A 25,892-nucleotide genomic window follows, 5' to 3' on the forward strand; every position below is an offset into this window, starting at 1 on the left:
GTATATATAGGCAAATATGTATACTAAATAGTTGAGAGAGGCCATATGGGAGTACACATGCATACATATATAGGTATGGTAGTGAATATATATTTACAAATGCTGTATGTATACTCATATGTATAATAGAGCACATAGGGGTCATAATTATAGGAATTACTTAGACATCAGGACTGAACCACTGGACATGAAGGCTAAGGACCATAGCCTTGGGGGACATCTAGGTCATTTGGCAAAACATGTTGTTGTTATGTGCTGTCGAGTCGGACCTGACTCATGGTGACTCCTCCTTGGATTTCAGAAGTAGTATCACTATGGAAGTAGATTGCCCAACCTTCCTTCCGAGGAGTGGCTGATGAGTTTGAACCTCCAGCCTTCTGGTTAGCAGTCAGGTGCTTTAGGCACTACACTACCAGAGCTCCCTGGCAAAACATAGTTCATAAAAATAATGTCATACATCCTAGTCTGGTGAGTCTTGGATCTTAAAAGCTTGTGAGTGGCCATCTAAGAAGCAACTATTAGTCTCTTCCCACCTGGAGCATAGGAGAATGAAGAAAAATGAAAACTCTAGGAAGTAATTAGTCCTAAGGACTAATGTTCCACATGAACCACAGCCCTCTCTAACCTGAGACCAGAAGAGCTAGATGGATGGTGCCTGACTACCACTGCCATCAGCTCTGACCAAGTCCACAATAGAAGGTCTAGGTTTAGAATGGGTTAAAAAAGAAAAAAATGTAGAATAAAATTCAAAGGTAAAGAAAAGACCAGACTTACTGGTCAAAAAGATACTAGAGGAACTCCTGAGACTGTTGCCCTGATAAAATTTCTGAATTGGTACTGACGACACTCCCAGAGACCACTTTCCAGCCAAGTAATAAACAAAACTATAAAACAAATAACTTAAAGACTGTGCTCCTCAGAACAATCAACTATGCAAGACCAAAAGGGCAACATTTGCCCAAAACCAAAGATGAAAAGACGGGAAAGGACTGGGAACCAGCAGAATACAAGTGGGGAACCCAGGGAGGAAATAGGGAGAATGCTCACACATTGTGGGGATTGCAACTAATGTCATACAACAAGTTGTGTATGAATTATTGATTGGCAAAACTAATTTGCTGTGTGAATATTCCTGTAAAACTCAATAAAATGTTTAAAAAATTAACTTCACACTTTTAAAGGGGAAAAAACAAGTTGTGCTTAATTTATTCTGACAATTGATGTAGCAACACAGACATCTCTTAAATTATTCATCTTTCCAACAGAGAATTCCCCTCCTGGAGACCACAGAATTTAATTAGACCCAATCTCATTCAAATACAAGTTTATTTAAAAAGTAAGCATACACATTTTGTTCTTGCATTGGTCTGGAGAAAATTGTTATGTTTGAATAAAATAACTACATTAAAATTAAAATTAAAAAAGTGTTATTTTTCCTGATCTGGTTGTTGAAGAGTCCTTTTAATGAAGTTCAGCTTTGTTTCATAAATAATGCAGTGCTTGCATGTGATTAGGTAAAGCCCAAAAGAATTTTTACCAAATCAGATACCCAGTGAGACAGGCTATTGCTTGCAGACTCTTACTATTACCAGGAATAAACAATATCTACACATTTTCCAGATGGAGCACTGTGCTGGGTGATAGCGTCAGTAAATTACTGTAAATACCAACAATGGCCCTCCTGAACAGGTTAGGGATTTTTGTTAACATAGAGCCTCTTTCCCAACTGTAGCCAGCCATGAATTCCTCCCCTCCTAAGTTTCATGGGTCGCACCTGCAGAAATCATTCTTTCTTAAAGCACAAGGTACATTAAAGGTTTTTCTCTCAGAGTGCCTTTACTTATTACTCTATACTTCCCTTCTCAGTGTTTGTTTATGTTTTGTAGAGTTCAGGGGTGGACTTACACTCTGAATTTGATTTTTGAAAAAAGAAGAAAAGGAGAAAAACATTTCTGTAGTTAGTGAACTTTAAAAGGACATGACTATCCATTTAAATGGCACCAGGATCATGAGCAGATGTAAAATCAAAATGCAGACAGGCCCTTTAATATGGAGGTAACTCACTATGGAGGTTCTTACAGAATTTAGCCCATCTTTTCCCATAGTTAGAGGAGCTCTGGTGGCACAGTGGTTAAGGCATATGGCTACTAACCAATGTAGGTCTAGCAGTTCAAATCTACCAGCCATGCTGCAGGAGAAAGATGAGGCAGTCTGCTTCTGTAAAGATTTACAGCCTTGGAAACTATAGGACGTTTCTACTCTGTCCCACAGGGTTGCTGTGAGTTGAAATCAACTTGGTGGCAGTGTATTTGGTTTAGTTTTGTTTTTTCCATAGTTAGTGCTTTTAGCTTAAATGTTTCTTTCAAGGCCTACCAAGTTTAAAGAAATGAAGACAAGAGAAGATTTTAAGAAGTTACCTCTCATGAGAGGAAGAGAGAAAAACATCCCAGGTGTGCTTTCTATTACTACTTGTCATCAAGGAAACAACCAGCGTGGGAAGTGCCCTCACCATGTTCACTGGATACCCTTTAAATCTTTTGGAGGTCCTTGAACTTGGTTTCAATTTAATAAATAAATTTCTTTAGAAGAACTTGAGTTCTGGCTGTGATATGCTTTCTGTATTCACTTCCAAAATAATCCTTAGACATAACTGTCCAGAGACCTTTGTGGGCATGGAGTGAATAGATAGGTAAAGAGTACTTTTATTTTTTTCCCCTTGCCTCTCATTCTAGCTCTGATATCCTCTACAGCATTTCAGATCTAGTGCCATCCCTCAGTTCCTGCCCCATCTGAGGCTGAGTGTTAAGGGGTTCATACCAGGGACCCTAAAGTTGTCTGCTAATTACAGGTGACCAAAGAGATGCAAACAAGAGTACATATGCTGTCTCAGGGTGCTTTCTTTTGCCCAACTTCTTCTCACAATATATTTCTCCAAACAGCCTTAAAGCCTTTGTGAAAAAGTAAGGCTTTCAAGTTTTGGGAGTATATAATATTCATCTGAATTGATTCTATCCCTTGTCACTCGAGAGGAGCGTTACTCAGAGTATTTTCATAGAAATAACTAGTTCTGAAGAGTGTTCAGAGCTGTTCTGTATGAGAATAGGGAACGGAGGATTAGCTGGTCAAATAAATTTAGGAGATGCTGGGTTAAGCAAAGATAAAAAAGCTTATGCAATATGTCTTCCTTGGCCTTTTAATAGGAATCCCTTCTCACCCAAAATTAAATTGATCTTCCTAGAAGGTATGGAACAGGGGAGCAAGCCTGGCATTTGATTGTCAAGAAATTTGTCAAGCATAGATCCTGTTTTTATTGCGTGGGCATTATCTTGGCTTTTCTACATTAAAAGCCAGCTCCATGGGATTATTTAAAGTACTTTGGCTGACTGAGATGGAGGGAACCTATTAGACTGCTAAATATGTTCAGTCTGAATGTAGCAGAAACAAATAAATTATATAGCTGCACTGACATGGCTTCTTTATACTTTTAAGTTAAGGAAATAAATTGCTTCCCTTTCTTCCATAATGAGCACAACTTTGGTTTACAGATGCCCTTTACATTTGCTTTTGAACATTAGGAATACTTTTTTATTTTTCACATGAATCTGTATTATTTAAATTTTCTTTTTTAAGTATTTTGCCAAGATTTCCTTTTGAGAACTCTGTCAGTACATCCGTAAAAAGGGGAAAATGAATAAGGTGGAATGGAGTCAAGATGGAGAGCCATTTTGGGGAGTTTATTTTCATGGAGAGATATTATGTATCATCCTTTCTCACACACGGCATCTTACTGATGATGTGCTAATCCAAGAATATTTATGTAGTTCCCTCACACAAGAAACTGTCAGGATTGGTGAACAGTGGACACAGCAGTCCTACCAGGCCAGAAAGTTAGCACCCAAGGAGGATCTTCTCCCAAAGGAAGTTGGAAAGTAATTGAAGGCCCCAAAGAACTAAAATTTATTTAACCCTAGTAGATTTGAATACTATTGAAATTTCTATCCTACTTGGAGGTTATTTATTTATACCGCTAAATGTTAATTATGTGCTTCTCTGCCAAATTTATATACACAAAGCAGATTTAAACTGCTATTTTTGTTAACTAAAAAGAAGTTGAGCATTCATGTTTGAGACATACAATTAAAAGAAGAATTCACTGTTTCATTTCAGTTTTGAACTACCTGGAGGGAAAAAGAACAAGCACATTGTGCCCAATTTGGAGATTTTTGAACAATCATGGCTTAATATTTCTAATTTTTCAGGTTGTATCCACGCCATGCAAGTGCCCTGAACAACCTTGGAACACTGACCAAAGACACTGCAGAGGCAAAGATGTACTATCAAAGGGCTCTCCAGCTAAATCCACAGCATAACCGGGCTCTTTTCAATCTCGGAAATCTCCTTAAGTAAGTGGATTGTCTACTGTTAATCTGGGGACCTTGCAATTTTGAGAATTCCTTTCCTTTTCAATACTCATGTAGCTGTGGTATCTCAGCCTGTTCCTAAAAACCAAACCAAACCCACTGCCATTGATTCCAATGCATAGTGACCCCCTTGGATTTCTGAGGAGTTAAATCTTTATGGAAGTAGATTGCCCAGTCTTCATTCCACCAAGTGACTGGTGGGTTTGAACCACCAACCTTCTGGCTAGCAATGAGATGCCTTAGGCACTCTGCTTCCAGAGCTCCTAGAGCAGAATAATTAGGACTATCAAGCTTTGGGAAGATGTAATACTCATCTAAATTAATTCTATCCTTTGTCAGTCCAAAGGATTATTTCTCAGACTTGCTTTTTGAAAATACTAGTTCTGGGAGATGTTCATGGATGATCTGTAAAGGGGTAAGAATGGCCAAATAAACTTAGGATATGTTGGGTTCAGCAAAGGTAAAAAGTTCCTTTATTGTAAAAAAAACTTTAATATGCTAAAATGATGTCTTGTGGATATTAAGAAGGGAATGTGATACACAGCATTTCCCAAAGTAAATTATTTTGGTAGGGCATTTCCCAAGACAAAGATTTCATGAATATACTTTGGGAAGAGTACTGTTCTAAGAAGAGCAGTGTGCTCTGAAGTTGTATCCCAATAGCATAAGCACAATTTATGCCCAATTTGGACTATAGGCAGTGTCAGATTACCCAATAAGCAAGATAAGAATGGGCTTATTTGTGCTTACTTACTAATCTGTAGTGAAGAATTTCACATTTTTTTCACCACATCAAAGATTCTGCTTCTACATATGGCTGGTATCTCTCTCTCCCCCAACCCACAGCACCTTTCTACAGAATCAAAACCGAACCCACTGCCATCAAGTCGATTCCAGCTCATAGTGACCCCTGTTGGGTTTCTGAGGTGGTAAATCTTTATGGAAGTACATTGCTCAGTCTTGCTTCCATGGAGTGGCTGGTGGGTTTGAACCACCAACCTTCTGGTTAGCAGTCAGATGCCTTAGGCACTATGTTACAAGAGCTATACAGAATCAAAGCCTGTTCAAATTTATAATCGCTGATAGGGACGGAGTAAGCAAGGTAAGCATGGGCTTACTTGTGCTTTCTTACTAATCTGTAGTGAACAGTTTCACCACAGATCAGTAAATAAGCACAAGTAAGCCCATGCTTATCTTTCTTAGTGGGTAAATCACACCTGACCAAAGGTAAGTGTGATTTGTTGGGAAATAGTAATGTTTAACTCTTGGGAGCTCTGGTGGCATAATGCCTAAGGCATTTAACTGCTAACAAGAAGGGTTGTGGTTCAAACCCACCAGCCACTCTTCAGAAGGAAGATTGGGCACTCTACTTCCATAGTGATACTGCTTTGGGAACCCAAGGAGGGATCACTATGAGTCAGATCTAACTCGACCAACGATAGTGAGTTTGGTTTGAGTTCGTATGAATTAACTGCCAGACATAATCATTGGTGTTAGCTTCTCACTGTGGCCGGTTGATTATGTGTTTACTGTCACTGAAGACTGAAATAGGAGGGATACTTTTGATTTTTGTGTTTTTTATTAATGTAAATGTCTAGACATGCTGGTGATGGTGCAGGCCATAGTAGTACTGGTGATGGTGATATTGTAGAATTTAACTTACAAACTTGAAAATACGTCTTGGAAACATTGTAAATAGACATAAACAAACCAAACTCACTGCCATTGAGTCAGAACCGACTCATAGCAATGCCTCCTTGAGGTTCCAAGGCAGTATCACTATGGAAGTAGATTGCCCAATTTTCTGAGGAGTGGCTGATGGGTTTGAACCACCAGCCTTCTGGTTAATAGTCAAATGCCTTAGGCACTATGCCACCAGGGGTCCTATAAATCAACATAGACAGGTGAAAGTCATTGGAGTGGGAATAGTAATATATTTATTTGTGCTTGTTAGGATGCTGACAATCTTCATGCTTGAATTAGTTTCCATGTCTCTCAATTTCTAGAGAGCATGTTTGGCTGCCTTGTCAATTCCTTTAAGGCTAATAGTTTGCTTTGTTCTTTTGTCTTCTCCCTCCTCTCCTTAATGGGGTTGTCTTAATTGCCTCAGTAACCCAGAAAGATGCATCTTTATCTTCTGTTTACTCTTTCTGTTTTACGTATTAATGTAGATATTGTTCCTGCTTACTATGTATGTTTATGCATGTTTTTATTTAATTCCATTTGAATAGAAGCATTGTTATGAGTTAATCACAATGATCAGTGTAGAATAGAGGGTGATAGGTGCCATCCAGGATTGAAAGTAAGTTTTATGTTTAAAGATATCTTTTTGACTGCTAACCAGAAGGGTGGTGGTTCAAACCCATCAGCCACTCTGCGGAAGGAAGACTGGGCAATCTACTTCCGTAAAGATTTACCACTTTGGAAACCCAAAGGGGGGTCACTATGAGTCAGAATGGACTTGACCGCAGTGAGTTTTTTTGAGTTTTATCATATGCTAAAACACAAAATCAAGCGAACACTACACTAAAATAAATAAACTAGAGTATGTACTAATTTAAGATCTTATTGCTACTTTTATCTTAAATTAGTACATGCAATTAAAATTGAAGGAAAGTATCTATTGGAGCATGACAGTGGCTACTTTTCCCCTGAGAGGAGTTGCGGGAAAACTAATATAGGAGCTTTTCCTCTCTTTTTCAGTAAAATCAACTTGAAATGATTATCCAAACGAACAACAGTACTTTATACTTTCTGTAGTTTTCTGAGTGCCTTTTCTTTCTCCACCCCCCTTATTTCTTTTTAAATTAAATCCTCCCAATAAGTCTCTGTGAAGTAAATTGGGAAAAAGGAGATTGGGAGGTTAAGTGCCTGCAATAGGTCACCTTTGCTTACTTTCTGCTCTTACGCATTACACCAGAGAGCAAACTGCCTCTATATCAAAAGCAAAAACCCCAAACTCACTGCCATTGAGTTGATTCCAACTCATAGTGAGCCCCACTATGTTCCCAAGATGGTAAATATTTATGGAAGTAGAGTGCCCAGTCTTCTTTCTGCAGAGTGGCTGGTGGGTTTGAACTGCCAACCTTCTGATTAGCAGTCAAATGCTGGTAGCATAGTGCCTAAAGCACTTGACTGCTCACCAGAAGGCTGGCGGGTCAAACCCTCCAGCCACTCCTCGGAAGGAAGGTTGGGCAATCCTACTTCCGTAGTGATACTGCCTCGGAAACCCAAGGAGGGGTCGCTATGAGTCGGGGCCGACCAGACGGCAAACAACAACAACAACAACAGCCTTAGGCACTATGCCACCAGAGCTCAGTGTTCTTAAAATCCAATAGATTGAAATAATGATAATAGCTAACATATATGTAATACTCCCTAGTTTACAGAGTGCTTTTATATTCATGATGCAATTTAATTTTTGAAGCAACCTATTGTGGTAGATAGTACTATCCTGATTTTTATTTAACAGATGTGGAAACCAGGGTGTGGAGGTAGCCCATGACCTTGGCCTAGGCTGCAGCAGACCCAGGATCAGTTCCCTGCCCTTTGACTCCTTCTCCTGTTCACTTTCCATTACCCTGTTGTTGTTGCTGTTAGGTGCCCAAAAAACTGTGCAACACAATAAATATTCAATATTTAACTTTTTAATGACCTGTATTTGCCTGTTGAGGAAAGCACCTTCCTAACTGTGTCTTTCTGAAGGAAATGTAAAATTGGTTTAGATTCCCTTGAGCTTGCATCTCTGAATGACAGAGTTAACCCAGAAAAGAGCAGGGCTAATCCTTTTTTAGATAACTCTGAGCTGAGCTTTATTTCTACTTTCCCTGTTATAGTTCTATTACTAAATAGCAATAGGTCAAAAACAAGAAGAGGATAAGAGTATTTAGATTTAGTTTGACTTGATCCAGTTTATAGTTTATTTGAGGTCTATACCCTGTCTCTCAATAGGCAGCTAAGTTTTTAAATTGTGTCCTTTAAATATTGTAAATGTTTGTAATCTAGCACTAAATGCTCATTCCAAGGGCCCAAGTTATCTCTTTAGGTATGAGTTTAGATTTGACCCTCCTGACAGGAAGATACATCCTATCATTATTCTGAAGATACTATCATTATTCCAATTTTATAAATGAGGAAACTGTGATTTGCAAAAGATGAATAATGTGCCAGAGTCCTTCAGTGAGAAAATAGAAGACATGGGAATCAGACTTAGATCTGTGAGACATAATGCCCCATCCTTAACTACTACACTCAACTGTCTTCTTGTCATCACTCAAAACTGGGATCTGCCTAGAGCAACACTGTCCAATAGGAATATGATGAGAGCCACACACGTAACTTCAAGTTTCCTTATAATCATATTTTTAAAAGTAAAAAGAAACAGGTTAAGTGAATTTTTTTTCAGTGTTTTAATTATAATTTTGTTTTACTCTCAGCTGTTCCTGCACATTTAGTTTCACAGCCCCAATTACAGTCCCCAGCCATAAAAAGCTCTCCTTCCCTCTCTTCACTGTGACTCCCCCTTCCCTATAACCTTCTTATCTCTGCATTCCTGTCTGTCCAGCTTTCCCTCTTATGAATGCTGCCCTTCTGATGTCTCGCAGCTGATTGATCTAAGGGGTGCATTTCCCTGGGGTAAGCGTTCCGCTTGTAGGTCTTTCTACTGTTGGGCTGAGAGCCAATCAACATAAGTGAGTCCATTTCCAAGCCCAAAGGATAAGCCAAAGCCATAGTCTCGAAGGTTCTATCAGTCTCTAACCAACAAGTAATTTTAGTCGTGTTTGTGTTTTTTAATTTTGTTCCACATTTTTCCTCCCACTCTCTCCAGGATCTCCAATTTTGATCCCCTTCTGAGTGGTTGGTATTGGTAGCCATGCACTGTCTAGTTCTTCTGGTCTCAGGGTTGTGAAGGCTGAGGTCCTTGTGATCCATCATATCTTAGGACTAATTGTTTCCAAATGACTTGGATTTTCTTCATTCTTCTTTGCTTCAGATAAGAGGAGACTAATAGTTACATCTTAGATGGCTACTCAAAATCTTTTAAGCCCCCAGTCTCTACTCACTAAAGTAGGATGTAGAACAATATTTTTATGTATTATGTTGTGTCAATTGAGCATGTCACCTGAGACCATGTTCCTGAGCCAGCAGGCCCAGTGACTCTCTCCCTCAAGGTGTTTGATTGTCTCTGAGAAACTACTCCAAACTTGTCCTCTGTTACTTGTGTAATTTTGTAGCACAAGTACATATGTAAGACTATCTTCAGACAAATCTATAATTTGTCTTGTGTATATTCCTGTTCACCTACCCCCATCTGATTTTCTCACCTGTCTACGCATTTACCCATAGCCTAGTGTTTCTGCCACTGGTAATGCAGTATTGTGTATGTAACAATGTTTGCCTCTATTGTCTATACCTTTTGTGCATGTTACTATGTCCTCCCTTTCCCCGTTGTCAACTTGCTGGTCACACACTCTTGCCATACCACCTCTTCCCTCACCCAAATCAACCTGTGACCCCCAACCAGTCAGAAATTTTCCCTCCCCTCCCTCCCATCCCCAGTAACCAAGGAAGTTAATTTCCTTCTCTGCATAAACCTTTCCTTGATTTTTTTACAATAATGCACTCATACAATGTTTGTCCTTCAGTGATTGACTTATTTCATTCAGCTTAATGTCCTTCAAGTTCATCCAAGTTGTGAGGTGATTCAAGGATTCTTCATTATTCTTTTATGTTACATAATATTACATTGTGTAAATGTACCATAGTTTGGTTATCTATTCATCTGTTGATGGGTGCTTAGGTTGTTTCCATCTCTTTGCTATAGTGAATGAATTGTGCTGCGATAAACATGGTGTGTATATGTCTGTCCGTGTCCTGGATCTCACCTCTTTAGAATATTCCTAGTAATGGAATTGCTGGATCAAATGTTACTTGTATTTTCAATTTTTTAAGGAAATACCATACCATTTTCCACAGTGGCTGAACTTCCTGCAGTGTGTAAGAGTTACAGTCTTTCTGTACCCTCACCAACATTTGTTATTTTCTGTCTTGTTGAACTTTGCTATTATTGCCTGGGTGAGATGATATCTCATTGTTGTTTTGATTTGCATCTGTCTAATGGGAGCTCAGGTGGCATATTGCCTACGGCATTTGACTGCTAACTAGAAGGCTGGTGGTTCAAACCCACCAGCCAGTCCTTGGAAGGAAGGTTGGGCAATCTACTTCCGTAGTGATACTGCCTCGGAAACCAAGGAAGAGTCACTATGAGTCAGATTCGACTTGACGGCAGTGGGTGGGTAATGGCTGATGATTGTGAGCATTTCCTTATGTGTTGGTTGGCCACCCAGGTGAAGTGAATTTTGATAATATATTTTATTTAACCCCAGTATATCCCAAAGATTATCAGTTTAATGTGATTAATGTTAAAAATATTAATGAGATAGTTTATGTTCTTTGTACATTAATCTTTGAAATTTAGTGTGCATTTTAGACATAACAGTACATCTCATATCAGACTAACAACATCATTAGTCATATGTAACTCATGGCTATTACATTGGGCAGCACAGACCTTTACTAAGGACCTTGACTTTTGTAGAAATGTGAATCTTTGCCCAAGCCAGAGGGTCTAAAGGGGAGGTGATTCCATCAGAGCACCCCAGAAATCTTAAAGAGTGAGGACAAATTGCATTTGAATTCTTGGAAACACATGGCAGTTACACAGCTTTACACCTTTTTTGCAGCTGCAGACTTTATGCAGTATCATCCAAATATATTTGTCATCTTTCATGACCATTTCATTGGACTTTGAAGCTAATATATTAGGATTCTGTGAAGCACATTTACAGTGGGAGAGATTGATAAGGAACAGCTTTCCATGACAGCATGCTTAATTTATATTAATTACTATTGACTTTGCTTGGAACTTAAAATCTAAAAATAAAAAAAAAATCTGCCAGATTAGCATAAACTTTTTATGGATGAACAGAGCAGAAGTCCCCAATGACTAAAGAGAATATAATAGAATATTTAGAGACAGAGCATGGGAAATATTTCTGTGAAAGCATAGGTAAAATGGTTGCTGCTGTTTACTGAACCGGTATGAAAAGAACTTTTTAATAAATCATGTAATTTCCAAAAGTACCTTCCAGACAACAGCAACTCAAAGGGTTGGATGAGAAGGATAGAGGGCAGTGAGTTTATGTTACTGACAGTGAAATAATTTGGAAAAATGACATCAAGAAAGGTGGCACAATGTGAAGAATGTAACCAGTATCACTAAAATGTACATGTAGGAATTGTTGAATTGGTGTGTGTTCTATTGTATAAGTTCTCTCTCATGCACACAAAAATACTACCTTCCATTCACATTATAGAATGGATGTTACAATAAATCTTGTAATCAAACTCAGAAAAAATTAAACAGAATGTCCAATAAGTGAAGTATGTAGAAGTCAAATTTAATAATAGCATGTATTTAAATTTTTCTTCAGTCTGATCCTTTGAAAATTGAATTTCTAAAGAATAATGGAAGAAGAATAAAATGAAACTATTATTTCTGAAATAAGTTTAAATGTTTAGGATATATTTCCTTATCACTTTAGCACTACCTTTTATTTCAATGAAAGGGACTTTTTACACTCAAGATAGTAGCTTTCCTTTTCTTCACTATCTCAATGAAACCCCAAAGAATCTAAAAAGCCAGCCCACAGTAGATAAAAAAAAGATTTCTTAAGGCCCCATATTATCACATTATGATGTCAACATGGGGTTAGCAAATTCTTCATTCCCCTTTTGGAGTAAAAAAACTATTCTCCACCTCTTCACCCCCATGGTGACCTATTAGTATTGATGTTACAGCCAACCTTACTTATCTCTAGTCTTAAGGTAAAATAGTTGTTGATGTTTGTTACTGAATCAGAATATGAAAAGAACTTCTTAATAAATCATGTCCTTCTTGTTTGCCAAAACTGCCTTCCATTTTCTCTATCCTCATCCTTGTCCAATGCAAACCTTTCTTTCTTGAAGTCTCCTTCTGCCACCTCTTTTGAAGCCCAATCCAGCATTTCATAATACCCTGTCCATATTCACCACTGCCATGTCAAAGTCTTTTGTACATTTTCCCATCATCTTCAGTGAACCGGATCAGGGCAATGATTTTCTGTAGCTTTCTATCCAGTGCTGCCATCTTTAGTCAATTCAACAACATCTCAATCACCTGGTTCCTCTACCTCCTTCACTCCAGGGCCTTTGTTTCTGCTCTACATCAAGCATACTCTGGGCACTTATCACTGTGGCCATACCACTAACCTTTTAGTTATTGGATCTCTTCATCCTCAAGTACCTCAATTCTGAAATTTTCCTCTTTGATCATCTTACCTTTGCCTACTTCTTTTTGTTTGTTTATTTGTTTCTTGCACCCACCACCACTGCACCACCACCACCACCACTAGGGTTCTTTATTCTTATGTATATATGTGTTAAAATATACATTTTTTTTTTAATTGTGATTTGGGTGAAAGTTTACAGAGCAAATTCACTTTCCATACAGCAGTTCACACACACATGTTGTCTCATGGCATTGATTACAATTTACACCAATGCAACAGCTCCCCTCCCTCTTCCTCCTGATAGTTATCTCTTCCCTGTGTCCATCCCTCCGTGCACTCCTGCCCCCTGAGCTGTCTCCCTGTGCATAAGCAGCCCATCTTTCTCCCATGATTGTTCTCTCCAAGGAGTGTATCTATCCCAAGTACATGTTCAACTCATATGCCTGTCTTTTGTTTGGCTGGAAACCACAGGTGTGGGTTCAATTCCAGACCTGAAGGGCAGCTAGGGGCCATAGTCTCAGTGGTTCCACCAGGCTCTATCAGACCAGCAAACCTAGTCACCCCCCCCTTTTTTTCCAAATGATTTTGTGTTTTGTTCCACATTGTTCTCCCTCTCTATCCAAGATCTCCTCCACAGATGCGCCTCTGAGTGGTTGACAGTGGGTAGCCAGGCACCATCTAGTTCTTCTGATCTCATAGTTTTATCGGCTGAGGATCGCATGATGTACCGGTCACGAGGACTAATTGTTTCCATGAATCTTTGGTTTTCTTCATTCTTCTTTGCTCTGGATGAGACCTCTGCCTACTTTTAAGACCTTGATGTTGACATACCCTTCATGGTCTTAAAAATGACTGTTCTACCCCACTCACTCCTTCATTTCTTCTGATCTCACTCTATTCTATTGTTAGAATCTCAGTTGGCTCAAATTTTGTGTTTCCATAATTTATAATCTCATCTCTAATTTGTCTCAGCTGTTTATGGAATGCATGTGGCATCAGTTTAGACTCTTGCACACCTTGACTGTCTTTTATTTGCTTGGCCAGACCCCAATCCAAGATATCCCTATTAGCTTTGTTTTGCTTGCCCTAGACCAGTGTTTCTCAACTTGTTTTTCATTATTGCCTCCAAAGGGGACTCTCTAGATGTTTTTTTTTTTCCCCCCTAATTGCTCCATCCCTCAAATTACTGCTAAAGAATAGGATTTATTAGTGTTGAGCTTTGGCAGAAAACAGCCACTGTAATATCTACCCTACACACACCAGCCAGTTTTTTTATTTTCCCTCTATTGAGAATGTATGCCCTAGATCCTTATCGAGTCTGTTGTTGTTGTTGTTATGTGCCGTTGAGTCGGCCCCGACTCATAGCGACCCCTCCTTGGGTTTCCGAGGCAGTATCACTACGGAAGTAGGATTGCCCAACCTTCCTTCCAAGGAGTGGCTGGTGGGTTTGAACCACCAGCCTTCTGGTTAGCAGTCAAGTGCTTTCAGCCACTATGCTACCAGAGCTCCTTATCAAGTCTAGCAGATGCTAAAAGAGAAAAACACAAATCTGACCTGAATAGGACCCTAAAAACTCTGAGTAGAGTATCTCAGAAAAGTAGGTTCAGAGGTTGGACCTCTTACAAACACATCTCTTAGTGATCTGTATCTCTCAAATATTTTCTATTTTCCTGGCACATGCATCCTTTGTTCCTCTTTTCAGTGCCCCATGCACATACCCAGAAGATGATGCTAACCCTTACTTTAATAAGAAAACTAAAGTCATTAAAAGCAAACTGTTCAAGCTTCCCTTCTTTCTACCTCAACATTTCCTGTGTTATCACAGGCTCCCTGTTCTTTTGCTCTTCCATGGGATGAAGAATTGTCTCATTTCCTTGATAGTGTAGTTCTTCTACCTGTGGGTTTGTGTTTTTCTAATTGAGGCATAATTAACATGCATTAAAATGAAAAATCCTTAAGTGTTCGGTATAATGAGTTTTAATAATTTGATATACTCTAAACAAAGTATAGAATATTTTCATTACCCTAAAAAGATCCCATATGCCCTTTTCCAGTAAATCCTTCCCCTAAAGATTCAACAACTATTCTGGTTGTTTTTTCTCAATAAATTAGTTTAGCCTGTTTTAGAACTTCATATAAATGAGCTCTTTCAATGTGTACTTATTTTGGTATCCAGGTATTTTTGCTCAGCATGTTTTTTCTGAGTTGTATACATGTTGTCACATTTATCCATCTTTATTTTTTATTGCTGAATAGAGTAGCGGTTGGAGTTGTCAGTTTTAAAATTTTAGCCATTAATTGCCATTAATATAAAATATGCATGAGTTCTTGAGCCTGTTTTAACTCCTCCGCCCCCTCCCATTATCTTGGGCTTTCCATTAGGTCTTCAGATTTTTTCCTCTAGGGGACCTTTCTCAGCTCAGTCACTCCCTGGACTGATTCTAACGCCTTCCTTCCTTAGATCAGATTGGCAAGAAGAGTGGTTGGCACTTGATGCTGTTGCTTCCTCCCCAGTCATTCAGCCCTCTAGTGTAAGTGTCTTGAATGTCAGTCTACTGACTGGATTCCTAAGGTTCTCTCAGCTTTCACACCCCTTGATTTTTCTGAAGTGAAGAATCTGACACTTTTGACCTCTCCCTGCTTTTGAAGCTCAATCTTTCATTGTTTATATATTGCTATTTTTATATCCAACATCTACTCTTCTTTGATAAATTTGGGGGTGTCTGAGAAATTCATTGACTATCCATTGCATTCGCATATAGAGCCCCTACCCCTTAACATTCAGGTGGCATAATCCTGTTCTGCCACTTCTATCCTTTTTTCCTATTACTCTCCCAAACTGAGCAAACATAGATGCCCAGCCAAACTGACCACCTGTCAAGGTACGAGAAAGATAAACTTGCCAAAGTACATTTGAGAGAACGTTACAAAAATTTTGAAGTGAGAACAATTCTGGTTCATTTAAAATATGATTTCATGTGCATTTTTATCATCTTACATTCAATGACTGTCCAAAATTGAATTATCTAGGCAATGATGAATATACTTGCCTACTTTCCTAAGATGTGGAAGTTGTTTGTATATAAAAAGATTACAAATTGTTAAAATATTTCTGTGAGTATCTCTTTCCCCTCCACAGCTCTACTTATTCTGTTGTTTTAAATCCATAGTATGGTTTGCAAGGAAAGTACCCTTTTCTCGATCCTTTTTTTTCTTGTGATGACTGCAATAAACACTACTGAGGCCAGAAGACACATCCACACAGGAAGCACTGTGGGGGAGAGCAAGCTTTAAAGAACCTCCTGGTTGTGTTTGCATTCTCTGAGCAGAATAGGAATGTCATCATTTTCTTTCATTGCATAAATATTTCTAACAGAAGTTAGCTAAACAAGCCAGACTGCTTTCTCAAATACAAGAATTTTCCATTGTCACCACTGTCCTCAAATCATTTTCCCACCTCTTAGCACCCATACTCTTTCCCAGCTCCATTTTAAATCTGGGCCTTTTAAGCTTCTACACTGGATAATGACTTGGAACAACTGTTGACACGAGATATAGTTTGAAGAGGGATGATTCAAGGAACCCTTTCTTGATCCACAAAACAAGAAAACCTACGCTTTCCTCCTCTGGGGTTTACTGGGTAGCTTTCCCACTGACAATGCATGCAGCCATCAGGAGGGCAACCGCATAACTGTTTGAAACAGAAAAAAAGAGGGCATGTGCCACAAATTACTGTTTTTACAGGATTTTTTATGAGATGATGCAACCTGGAGCTGTGATTTTGCAAAACTTTTGACTTTTTTGCTGGGAGATAAGCCTTCTATGTATATTTCTGGGCTCCTGAGTTTGTTTTTTCTTTTTTGTTTATGCATTATTTAAGGAGCTGGTGGTGTAGTGCCTAAGGCATTTGACTGCTAAACAGAAGGCTGGTGGTTCAAACCCACCAGCCACTCCTTGGAAGGAAGATTGGGCAATCTACTTCCGTAGTGATACTGCCTCCAAAACCCAAGGAGGGTCACTATGAGTCAGATCTGACTCAATTGCAGTGAGTTTGTTTTTTTTTTTTTGTTTTGGTAGCACAGTGACTAAGGCATCTGACTGCTAACCAGAAGGTTGGTGGTTCAAACTCACCAGCCACTCTGCAGAAGTAAGACTGGGTAATCTGTACCCATAAAGATTTACCACCTCTGAAACCAAATGAGGGTCGCAGTTAGTTGGAATCAATTCAGTGGCAATTGGTTTGTTTGTGTGTGTGTGTGTGTGTGCATTATTTAAGGAGCTAAGGCATTTGTCTGCTAGGCAAAAGGTCAGTGGTTCAAACCCACCACCTGCTCCATGGGAGGAAGATGAGACAATCTACTTTCATAAAGATTTACAGCCTTGATTTGCACAGGGAGATAGCTCAGAGGGCAAGAATGCATAGCAAAGAAGGACATGGGAAAGAAGTAAGAAGAGAGTTGTTGCATCATGAGTATTGCATTCAATGTCATGAAACAAAATGTATATGAGCTGCTGTATGGAAAATGAATTGGCTCTGTAAACTTTCACCCAAATCACATATACACATGCACGAAAGAAATACAGCCTTGGAAATTCTGTGGGTCACTGAGTCTCAATTGACTCAATCGCAAATGCATTATTTGGAAGTTGCCTTTCTCACAATGATTCCATGTTTGTGCAAATACTGCATTTTCAGGCAGCTTAAATAGTGTGCACCATACAAGAGATCTAGAAGGTGATGCGGGGGCCAGAGGGACATATGTGTCCCACATAGTTTTACCCCTAGAGTCCAGAGTAACAAGTGTGTCCCACATAATCCTGTTCTCAGATTCCAGAAGAAATATATGTGTCCCACATAATATGTATCAAAATTAATATTTTGTAACAAAATGTCAGAAATGCTCCTTGATTCAATATGCCTTCCATTAACACATGGTATCAACAAAAATTTCAAAGCAGAAAATAATTGGGTCATGAAAGGATTAAAAAGAACAAAGAAATATGAATAATCATTAGAAATTTCTTCTTGCCCACATTGTCTTACTTTAGAATACCAGGCATGAAACTTCTATATGTCTCATCTTTTTATCTTAAACCCAGTAGGAGATCAACTTTGCCCTGAAATAGAAGCTAAATTTGGTATATAAGTTGTTAGAGATGATCAAAAGGCTTTAAAATCTCAAAGTGCTAAATAGAGGCCAGGAGGAGAAACATGAAAGACAGAGAGAGGAATATGTGTGGTATTTGTGTTCCCTCTGGCCTATGCCTGCTTGAGGCCTGCAGAGTCTGCCCCAGGAAGGACTAAGGGAGGTGACGGTTGCCTTCAAGACTCTCTGTTCCTGATGACTGTCTTAATTTCTTAGTATGGCTGTAACAAAAATACCAAAAATGGGTGGCTTTCAAGGACAGACATTTATTGTCTCACAGTTTTAGAGGCTAAAAGTCTATATCAAGGCCACTAGGTTAAGATTCTTTCCTTGATAAATCCCACATGTTCCTTGGATCGTAGACAGTTCTTTTCATGGTCTGTACCGCCCCCCCCACCCCGAGCTCTGGTAGTGTAGTGCCTAAAGCACTTGACTCGACAGCAAATAACAACACCCCCTCTCCCCGACACACAAACTCCACATGTATGTGTATGTGTTTCTTCTGCTTTTAAAAGGGATTAGGTTTAGGACCTACCCTATACTGTTGTGGCCTCATTAACATAACAGAAGAAAAGCCCTATTTCCATACTAGGTCATATTTACAGGTATGGGGATTAGGACATCAGAATAATTTTGGAGGGAACTCAGTTTAATCCATAACAATGAACAGGTACTACCAACCTCCCTTCCATTTTGACCTCCTTCATAGAGGCCTCCCTTGCCCAGCCTTGTGTCTTCGGGCTGCCTCCTGCCTGCTAGGCAGCATGATAGGGCTTTCTTCTCTCTCTCCTCCTGCCACCTGCCTCCTGCAAGTGAAAAGAATAACAACTGATACTTGAATAACCGTTTACAAAGTACTTCCCTGTGTTTTATGAACCCCCCTATAGTGCCTAAGGCACTTGACTGCTCACCAGAAGGCTGGTGGTTCAAACCCACCAGCCACTCCTCGGAAGGAAGGTTGGGCAATCCTACTTCCATAGTGATACTGCCTCGGAAACTCAAGGAGGGATCACTATGAGTCGGGGCCGACTCGACGGCAAACAACAACAACTCAGCGTGGTGGGTAGGAAAGGCAAGATCTCTCTCCTGGTGTTACTATTAGCTGCTGTCCAGTGGCTCTCGCTCATGGCAACCCTTGGCTATAATTTTACAGAAGCAGTTCACCAGGATGTTCTTCTGTAAAGCTGCTGGGTATGTGTTTGAACTACCAAACATTAAGTTAGTACACACAAACAACACATAGCCGTCGAGTTGGCCACAACTCATAGCAACCCCTCCTTGGGTTCCCGAGGCAGTATCACTATGGAAGTAGATTGCCCAACCTTCTTTCCAAGGAGTGGCTGGTGGGTTTGAACCACCAGCCTTCTGGTTAGCAGTCAACTGCCTTAGGTACCAAACTACTGTGTAGTTTCCTACTCCTATTACAGATAGGGAAACAGGCTAGGAGAGGGCCGTGCACCAGTACACTGTGGTGCTGAGGATGCTAAAGTCCGAGCTCATTGTATTACATCATGCTGCCATCTTGTATTAATTACATCATGCTGCCCTACTAGCCAGTCTCCTATGTGCTCTCTGCAGACTCAGGAGCCAGTGGATCTCACTGAATTTGAATCCCAGCTCTGCCACTAACTACTGTGTGACTTTGGAGAAATCATTTTGTCTTGCAGTGCCTCCAATTGCTCATTTATAAAATGGAAATAATCCTAGCAACTAACTCTTTCATGAGTGTTTAATAAGATAATGCCTGTAGGTATTTAGCAGTTTAGCATAGGACCTAGCACCCAATAAAGATGAAATAAGATTTAGGTATTATTACTTATTGTTAGCCTAGGGACATAGTCTCTCTTGCTTCCAGTTTGAAACACTTTCTCTGGCTTCTTGGTATAAAATTAATATTGAATCAGAAAAGAGCAATGTGTATTCTTCCCCTGCGGTTGAACAGCTTTGAGGAATTTTCAACCTCCTTGACACTCTGTTTCCTCCTGTTTAAGGGATAGAGCTAAGTGATCCTGTAGAGCTGCAAGAATATGTGATCCTAACTATGACTCCAAGTTTCTAATCTCTGAAGTCTTTTCAGGGGCAGTATTTGCATTGTAGCAGACTCCTCCCTTTGCTGAGAAACCAGCTAATGGGGCTACTGGTAGAAATTTAAGGTGGGAATCTGGCTGCAGAGCAGGGAAGCAAGTTGAGCTAACATTTACTGTACCCTCCTGTGTGCCTGACACTGTTTAGCACATTGCCCATGCTAGTTTATTCAACTCTTAAAAAACCTGAAGAGGTGTAGATTCATACACACATTTCATTCGTCGATTCAGCCCCTGTGGCTCGTAGAGCAGCTAACCAGAATCATACAGCTGGTGAGGGCACAGCTAGTATTTAAACAGCAATCAGCCTGAGCCTAAAGCCAGCAATGTGCATTAAACTGTATTATCAAAATGACCCTTTATCTATGAGGTAAATGAATCCTAGCTAAGTTGGGACATTCTTAGCTGCTTCTCTTGCAGTGTTTTAATGCCAATTTGGGAGCATGGTGCTTTCAAACCACAGAAGGACTTTATATAAATATATGCAGGAACTTTAAAGTGACATTAGCTTAGGACTAGTTTGCCATCAGCCCACCTTCATATTCTTGACACACAAGTGTGTCTACATATGTGGGAACAAGGCGATAGAGGGTCAAGTGTCCTGCTGCCAGAGTTCAGAGCAGTGACTCACTGAGCTGACGATAAAAACATCAAGAGATATTCCAAGGAGCAGAGAAGGGGAGTGTTCAGGACTAGCATTTACTCAGGACCAACTCTGCTCCAGCCCCTGTGTGAAGACTGTATGTGAATTGTAACTCCATTTCTACTGCTCTGTGATGTGACTACATAGGATCAGAACTTTCCGTCGTTGCATAGTTTTTAGCTGTGGGGTAGACCTAGGAAGAGGGCAGGTAATCTGCTCTCTTAATATTAACTTTCTACCACTCTTCTGTTGGTTTGTGATACTGTGGTGACTTACATGTTGCTATGATGCTAGAAGCTGTGCCACCCGTGGAAGACAGGTTTCAGTGGATCCTTCAGTTTAAGACAGATTAGGAAGAAAGGATTGGCAATCAACTTCTGAAAATTAGCCAAAGAAAGCCTTTTGAAGCACAACTAAATACTGCCCGGTGTAGTGGCAGAAGATGAGCCCACTAGATTGACAGGCACTATGTAATAGCCACCACAGTGAACTCAAGCATACTAATGATCAAGAAGAGGCACAGGACCAGGCCAGGTTTTGTTCTTTTGTACCTGGAGTTGCCATAAGTCAGAGCCTCAAAAAACTAAAAAACTCACTGCCGTTGATTTGGATCCGACTCATAGCGACCCCTCCTTGGGTTTCTGAGGTGGTATCACTACAGAAGTAGATTGCCCAACCTTCCTTCTGAGGAGTGGCTGGCGGATTTGAACCACCAGGTGGTTTGTGGTTAGCAGTTAAATGCCTTAGGCACTATGCCACCAGAGCTCCTAAATGAGAGCCTACTCGATGGCAACTAACAACAATAATGTTCACTATACTTGAAACTCACTGTCATTGAGTCGATTCTGACTCATAGCAACCCCATTGGGTTTCCAAGTCTGTAAATCTTTATGGAAAAAGACTGCTTCATCTTTCTTCTGCAGACTGGCTGGTGGATTTGAACTGTACAGACCTTTCAGTTAGCAACCAAGTGTCTTAACTGCTACACCATCTTAACCTTAACTACCACAGAGCTCCTTAATGTTCACTATAAAAAACCCATCGAGTCGATTCCAACTCACAGTGACCGCCATTGAGTTTCCAAGGCAGTAAATCTTTACAGAAATAGATGCCCATCTTCCTTCCACAGAGTAACTGGTGGGTTTGAACCACCAACCTTCCAGTTAGCAGTCAAGTGCCTTAGACATTGTGTCACTGGAACATGGTAGAAAGCATAATTTTGAATTGGAAAAAAGAAAATAATTTTTCACTAATGTATACACCCACTCCTCACTTATCAACACGGTTAGGTTCCAAAGACCAGATCATTATGTGAAAATGGAAGATGACCACATCAGATCACAAAATGGAGGATGACTGCATTGTTACATAACTACCAAATTACATCATCACATAATTGCCAAACTACTGAGAAATCATGGCCCAGCCAAGTTGATATCATAACCTTAACCATCACAGCAAGCATCACTCACTCTTGCCTTGTACTTTGACATTCATTACTGCCAGATGTGCATAGATAAAGTATAAAATAGTTGGATAGTAGATGTTATACTATTGTCATAAATGTTAAGTGTTGGATAATGAGATAGTAAGTGAGGAGTAGATGTAATATGAATGTGTGTCTTCCAGACAATTCTATGTGACTTCTGTAAAAAGTCAAACAGAAAAATTAGAGTGAACCCCAGTAAATGAGATGCTATTATATCCATTGTATTGCCCAGAGTTGTGTTTGGTAAACTTGAGCATAAAGGAGGCTCCAGTTTGCTTCACATTGTGTATAGAAAAGCTCTTAGAGCCATGGAAAAATGTGTGCTCTGAAAAGATAATCTTAGATTGTTTACAATTTCACTTTCACAATTTAGTTTTTTAGAAGAGCTGTTAAAGTTTATCAGACAAAAAGGAATTGTAATCTTTTTCATTTATGAAAGACATTATTTCGGATGCAACAAAAATAAAGCACTCTGACAAAGGCATAGGAATTCAGAGGGCTGCCCGCCCGGCACTCCAGCTCCACACTGTGGTTAATGGGAAGTGTTACTGCTGCCAAGTAGATCACCAATCCATTTATTTCTTTTACTAGTGTTTCCTAAATTCTCCCCAAATGTCATTACTTTTTCAAGGCAGGCATCTGCTTCCAGTTTAAATGAATGTGCCATGAGATTTTAGACAGGAATCCAGAAAGTTTTGTAAATTGACAAATTTAACAGGTCCTTAATTACTGAAAGAAAATGTGGTGAAATCTTATGTGCTTTTGCTAAATATCTGTCTTTGAGATAGAGCCAGAAAAGTGAGGTGATGCAAATGTTTTTACTTAACACACAGACAAAATATTTTCACTTCTCTATAACCAGAGGGAAAGTTCCCTGTGAAACTACAAATGTTTAATGGCAGAATTTGTACATTATAAACAAGATCTGATCTCAACATAGTATTTCCCTTATGAAATTTGTGATTAAGGTGTTTCTGGTCCCAGAAACCCCTTTTAAAGAGTTTTGACTTTTTGGAAGTTCCTGGAGGAAAGTTAAGAGAGTAGAGTTTTCTTTGCAAGATATTAGGAGATTTTATTTGTGTTAGGATGCCTATATTGATATCACAGGACCTAAGACGTGCTATCTGTCATATAACACAAAAGAAGAAAAGAGGACATTTGCAACAAAGCCCCTATGAGAGAGAAACTTCCTTTTCCCATTGCAGTATTCCCCAGTCCACCCTCCAACCACCCCACTCCCAAACCAACTGCCATTGAGTCGATTCTGACTCCTAGCCACCCTTTAGGACAGAGTAGAACTGCCCCATGGCATTTCCAAGGCTGTAAATCTTTACAGAAGCAGACTGCCTCATCATTATCTTGCGGAGCACCTGGGGGGTTCCAACCACTGACCTTCTGGTTAGCAGCCTAATGCTTTAACCACTTTACCATCAGAGTGCCCTATCCCCACTCCAGCCTCTCCATGTCACCTGGAATCCAGAACTGTCTGTCATGGGGCGAATCAACCAGCCACTACAACCATTCTCATTGACCATATTGTCCCAGGGAAGTCTTCTTTTTATTTTTTTAAAAAAAACTTTTCAGCATCCTGTTGACACTTAGCCAGATACCAGGGACCAATTGACCAGACAAATCCTACACCCTAAGCTGGCCAGAGTTTCTTAAAGCATAGGCTAAAAACCAGAAGGCTGGCGGTTCAAACCCACCAGCCACTCCTTGGAAGGAAGGTTGGGCAATCCTACTTCCGTAGTGATACTGCCTCGGCACTTGACTACTAACCAGAAGGCTGGCGGTTCAAACCCACCAGCCACTCCTCAGAAGGAAGGTTGGGCAATCTACTTCTGTAGTGATACTATGAGTTGGGTCTGACTCGACGGCACATAACAACAACAAAAACCACATACTACACATGGCCAAATTCTCCTTTAAACATATTTCTATCCACTCACAATCCTGGAACTTTCATACTGGTATTCATCATTATTATTTTGATGTCCATTCTTCCAGATACATTTCTATACATATGACACATACAAGCACAATATTACCGAAATGTTTATATAATGGTTTCAAATTGCTCAGACATATTGTTCTATAATTTGCCATTTTCTCTGAATAACAAGTCCTAGGAATCTTTCCGTATCATCATGTAGTTTTACCTCATGCTTATAAATTATTGTATAATAATCTATAATATGGATATAGTATCATTTTTTAGCTTTTTTTTGGAGGGTAATATTAGTAATTTCTTTCTTTTCTAAAAAATAAAAAAAAGGTTAAATGAGCATAATTATAAATATCTTCTTGAAGAGAAGTTCAGATTCTAAAGTATGACCAGTTGTCAGTTCTTGAGTCCCTCTACTTGCTTCAAAATGCAGCAGAGAAAATGCAAATATTCTATACATTTCCTTCAAATTAGACTGATCTCATATTTCTCTACAGCAAAAAAAAAAAAAAAAAGTTCAATGTAACAAGCAAAGCATCAGTATCTACAATGTTTTGAAAGTAAGAAAGTATGGAAAACAACATTATGGCTATCCAATAGGTTCAAGCATCAAAGGCCTCAGCAAATATAATGTCCACAAATCCCTAAGTCATGGCAACACTAAGAGTTACAGAGTAAAACTACTCCTTGGGGTTTTCTTGGCTATAATTTCTATGAAAGCAAATCAGCAGGTCTTTCTTCTAGTCAGCTGCTGGGTGGGTTGGCAGAATCAACTCAACTGCAATGAGTAATGGGTTAAACTCCTAAGGGTTATTATTATTGAGAACTAATTCAAGATTCCTTTCTATGTGTTTATTTGCAACAAGCACCATAATACCTAGGCACATTGATATTGTTGTTAGGTACCACTGAGGTAATTCTGACTCATAGCAATCCCATGTGATAGAGTAAATTGCCCTAAAAAGCTTTATGGTAATCTTTACAGAGCAGACTACCAGGTCTTTGTCCTACAGAGCTGCTGCTGTTTGTTATGTGTCGTCGAGCCAGACCCAACTCATAGTGACACCTCCTGGTTTTCGAAGGTGGTATCACTATGGAACTAGATTGCTCAACCTTCCTTCCAAGACAGTGCTGCTAGTAGGTTCAAACCTTCAACCTTTAGGTTAGCAGCCAAGTAATTAACCATTGTGCCACCAGAGCTTTTTACATCTAGCCATAAATGGCAGAAAAATACATCAGTGCCTAATAATTTGTTTGATTAAAATGGCATAACAAAAAATATCTTGCCCATGATGGTCATTAACATAGTATGAAACTACAATGAGTTAAGGAAGACAAAAATGACACTCACGAAGGTCTTATATAGTTGATAAATTTACCCATTTCTCTGAAAAAATCACTGAGCCTATCTCATTTATTTCCTTTAGCATGTCCACTGCTTGCCTCCATGCCAGTCCAAATCATAGACATGAGAAAGCAGAGCAAACACCCAAGACCAGTCCTTAGTCTTAGGATCACTCAGGCTTGAGCAAGCTGAGCTTACAGGGGTGCACTGTCTCTGGACATGCTCTCCAAATCCACATTACATGGAAAGCATCAGCCACTCTTTGTCCTTTCCTGCTGTCTGTGCCTCTTTTTCACTGGCATTGCCCATATCTTCTCTCCTAATCTTCAAAAATCATGAAAACATGTGTCCTCAAAGTCCTCTGCTTATCCTTTCTTTCTTACTTATGGAAGTTGTCACACCTGTCTTCTACTCTGCTGCTGCTCCCATCATCACAGAAAAGCAAGGCTTTGCCTACAAAAGATATCTAGAAACCATCCAAATAGAAT

The 25,892-nt window shown here is 39.6% G+C and overlaps 1 protein-coding gene across 1 annotated transcript in view; it reads left to right on the forward strand.

Annotated features, from left to right (window-relative positions):
- TMTC1 (transmembrane O-mannosyltransferase targeting cadherins 1) overlaps positions 1-25,892 on the forward strand; it is a 458,384-nt gene that overhangs the window by 385,745 nt on the left and 46,747 nt on the right. The window contains exon 10 of the mRNA XM_007943177.1: positions 4,260-4,403. Within this exon, the coding sequence (XP_007941368.1) occupies positions 4,260-4,403 (144 nt within the window). The remainder of the gene's footprint in view (positions 1-4,259; positions 4,404-25,892) is intronic.

This window comes from Orycteropus afer, unplaced genomic scaffold (genome assembly GCF_000298275.1).
Source record: "Orycteropus afer afer isolate SDZICR_OR568_19922 unplaced genomic scaffold, OryAfe1.0 scaffold00100, whole genome shotgun sequence".
Taxonomy (NCBI): domain Eukaryota; kingdom Metazoa; phylum Chordata; class Mammalia; order Tubulidentata; family Orycteropodidae; genus Orycteropus; species Orycteropus afer.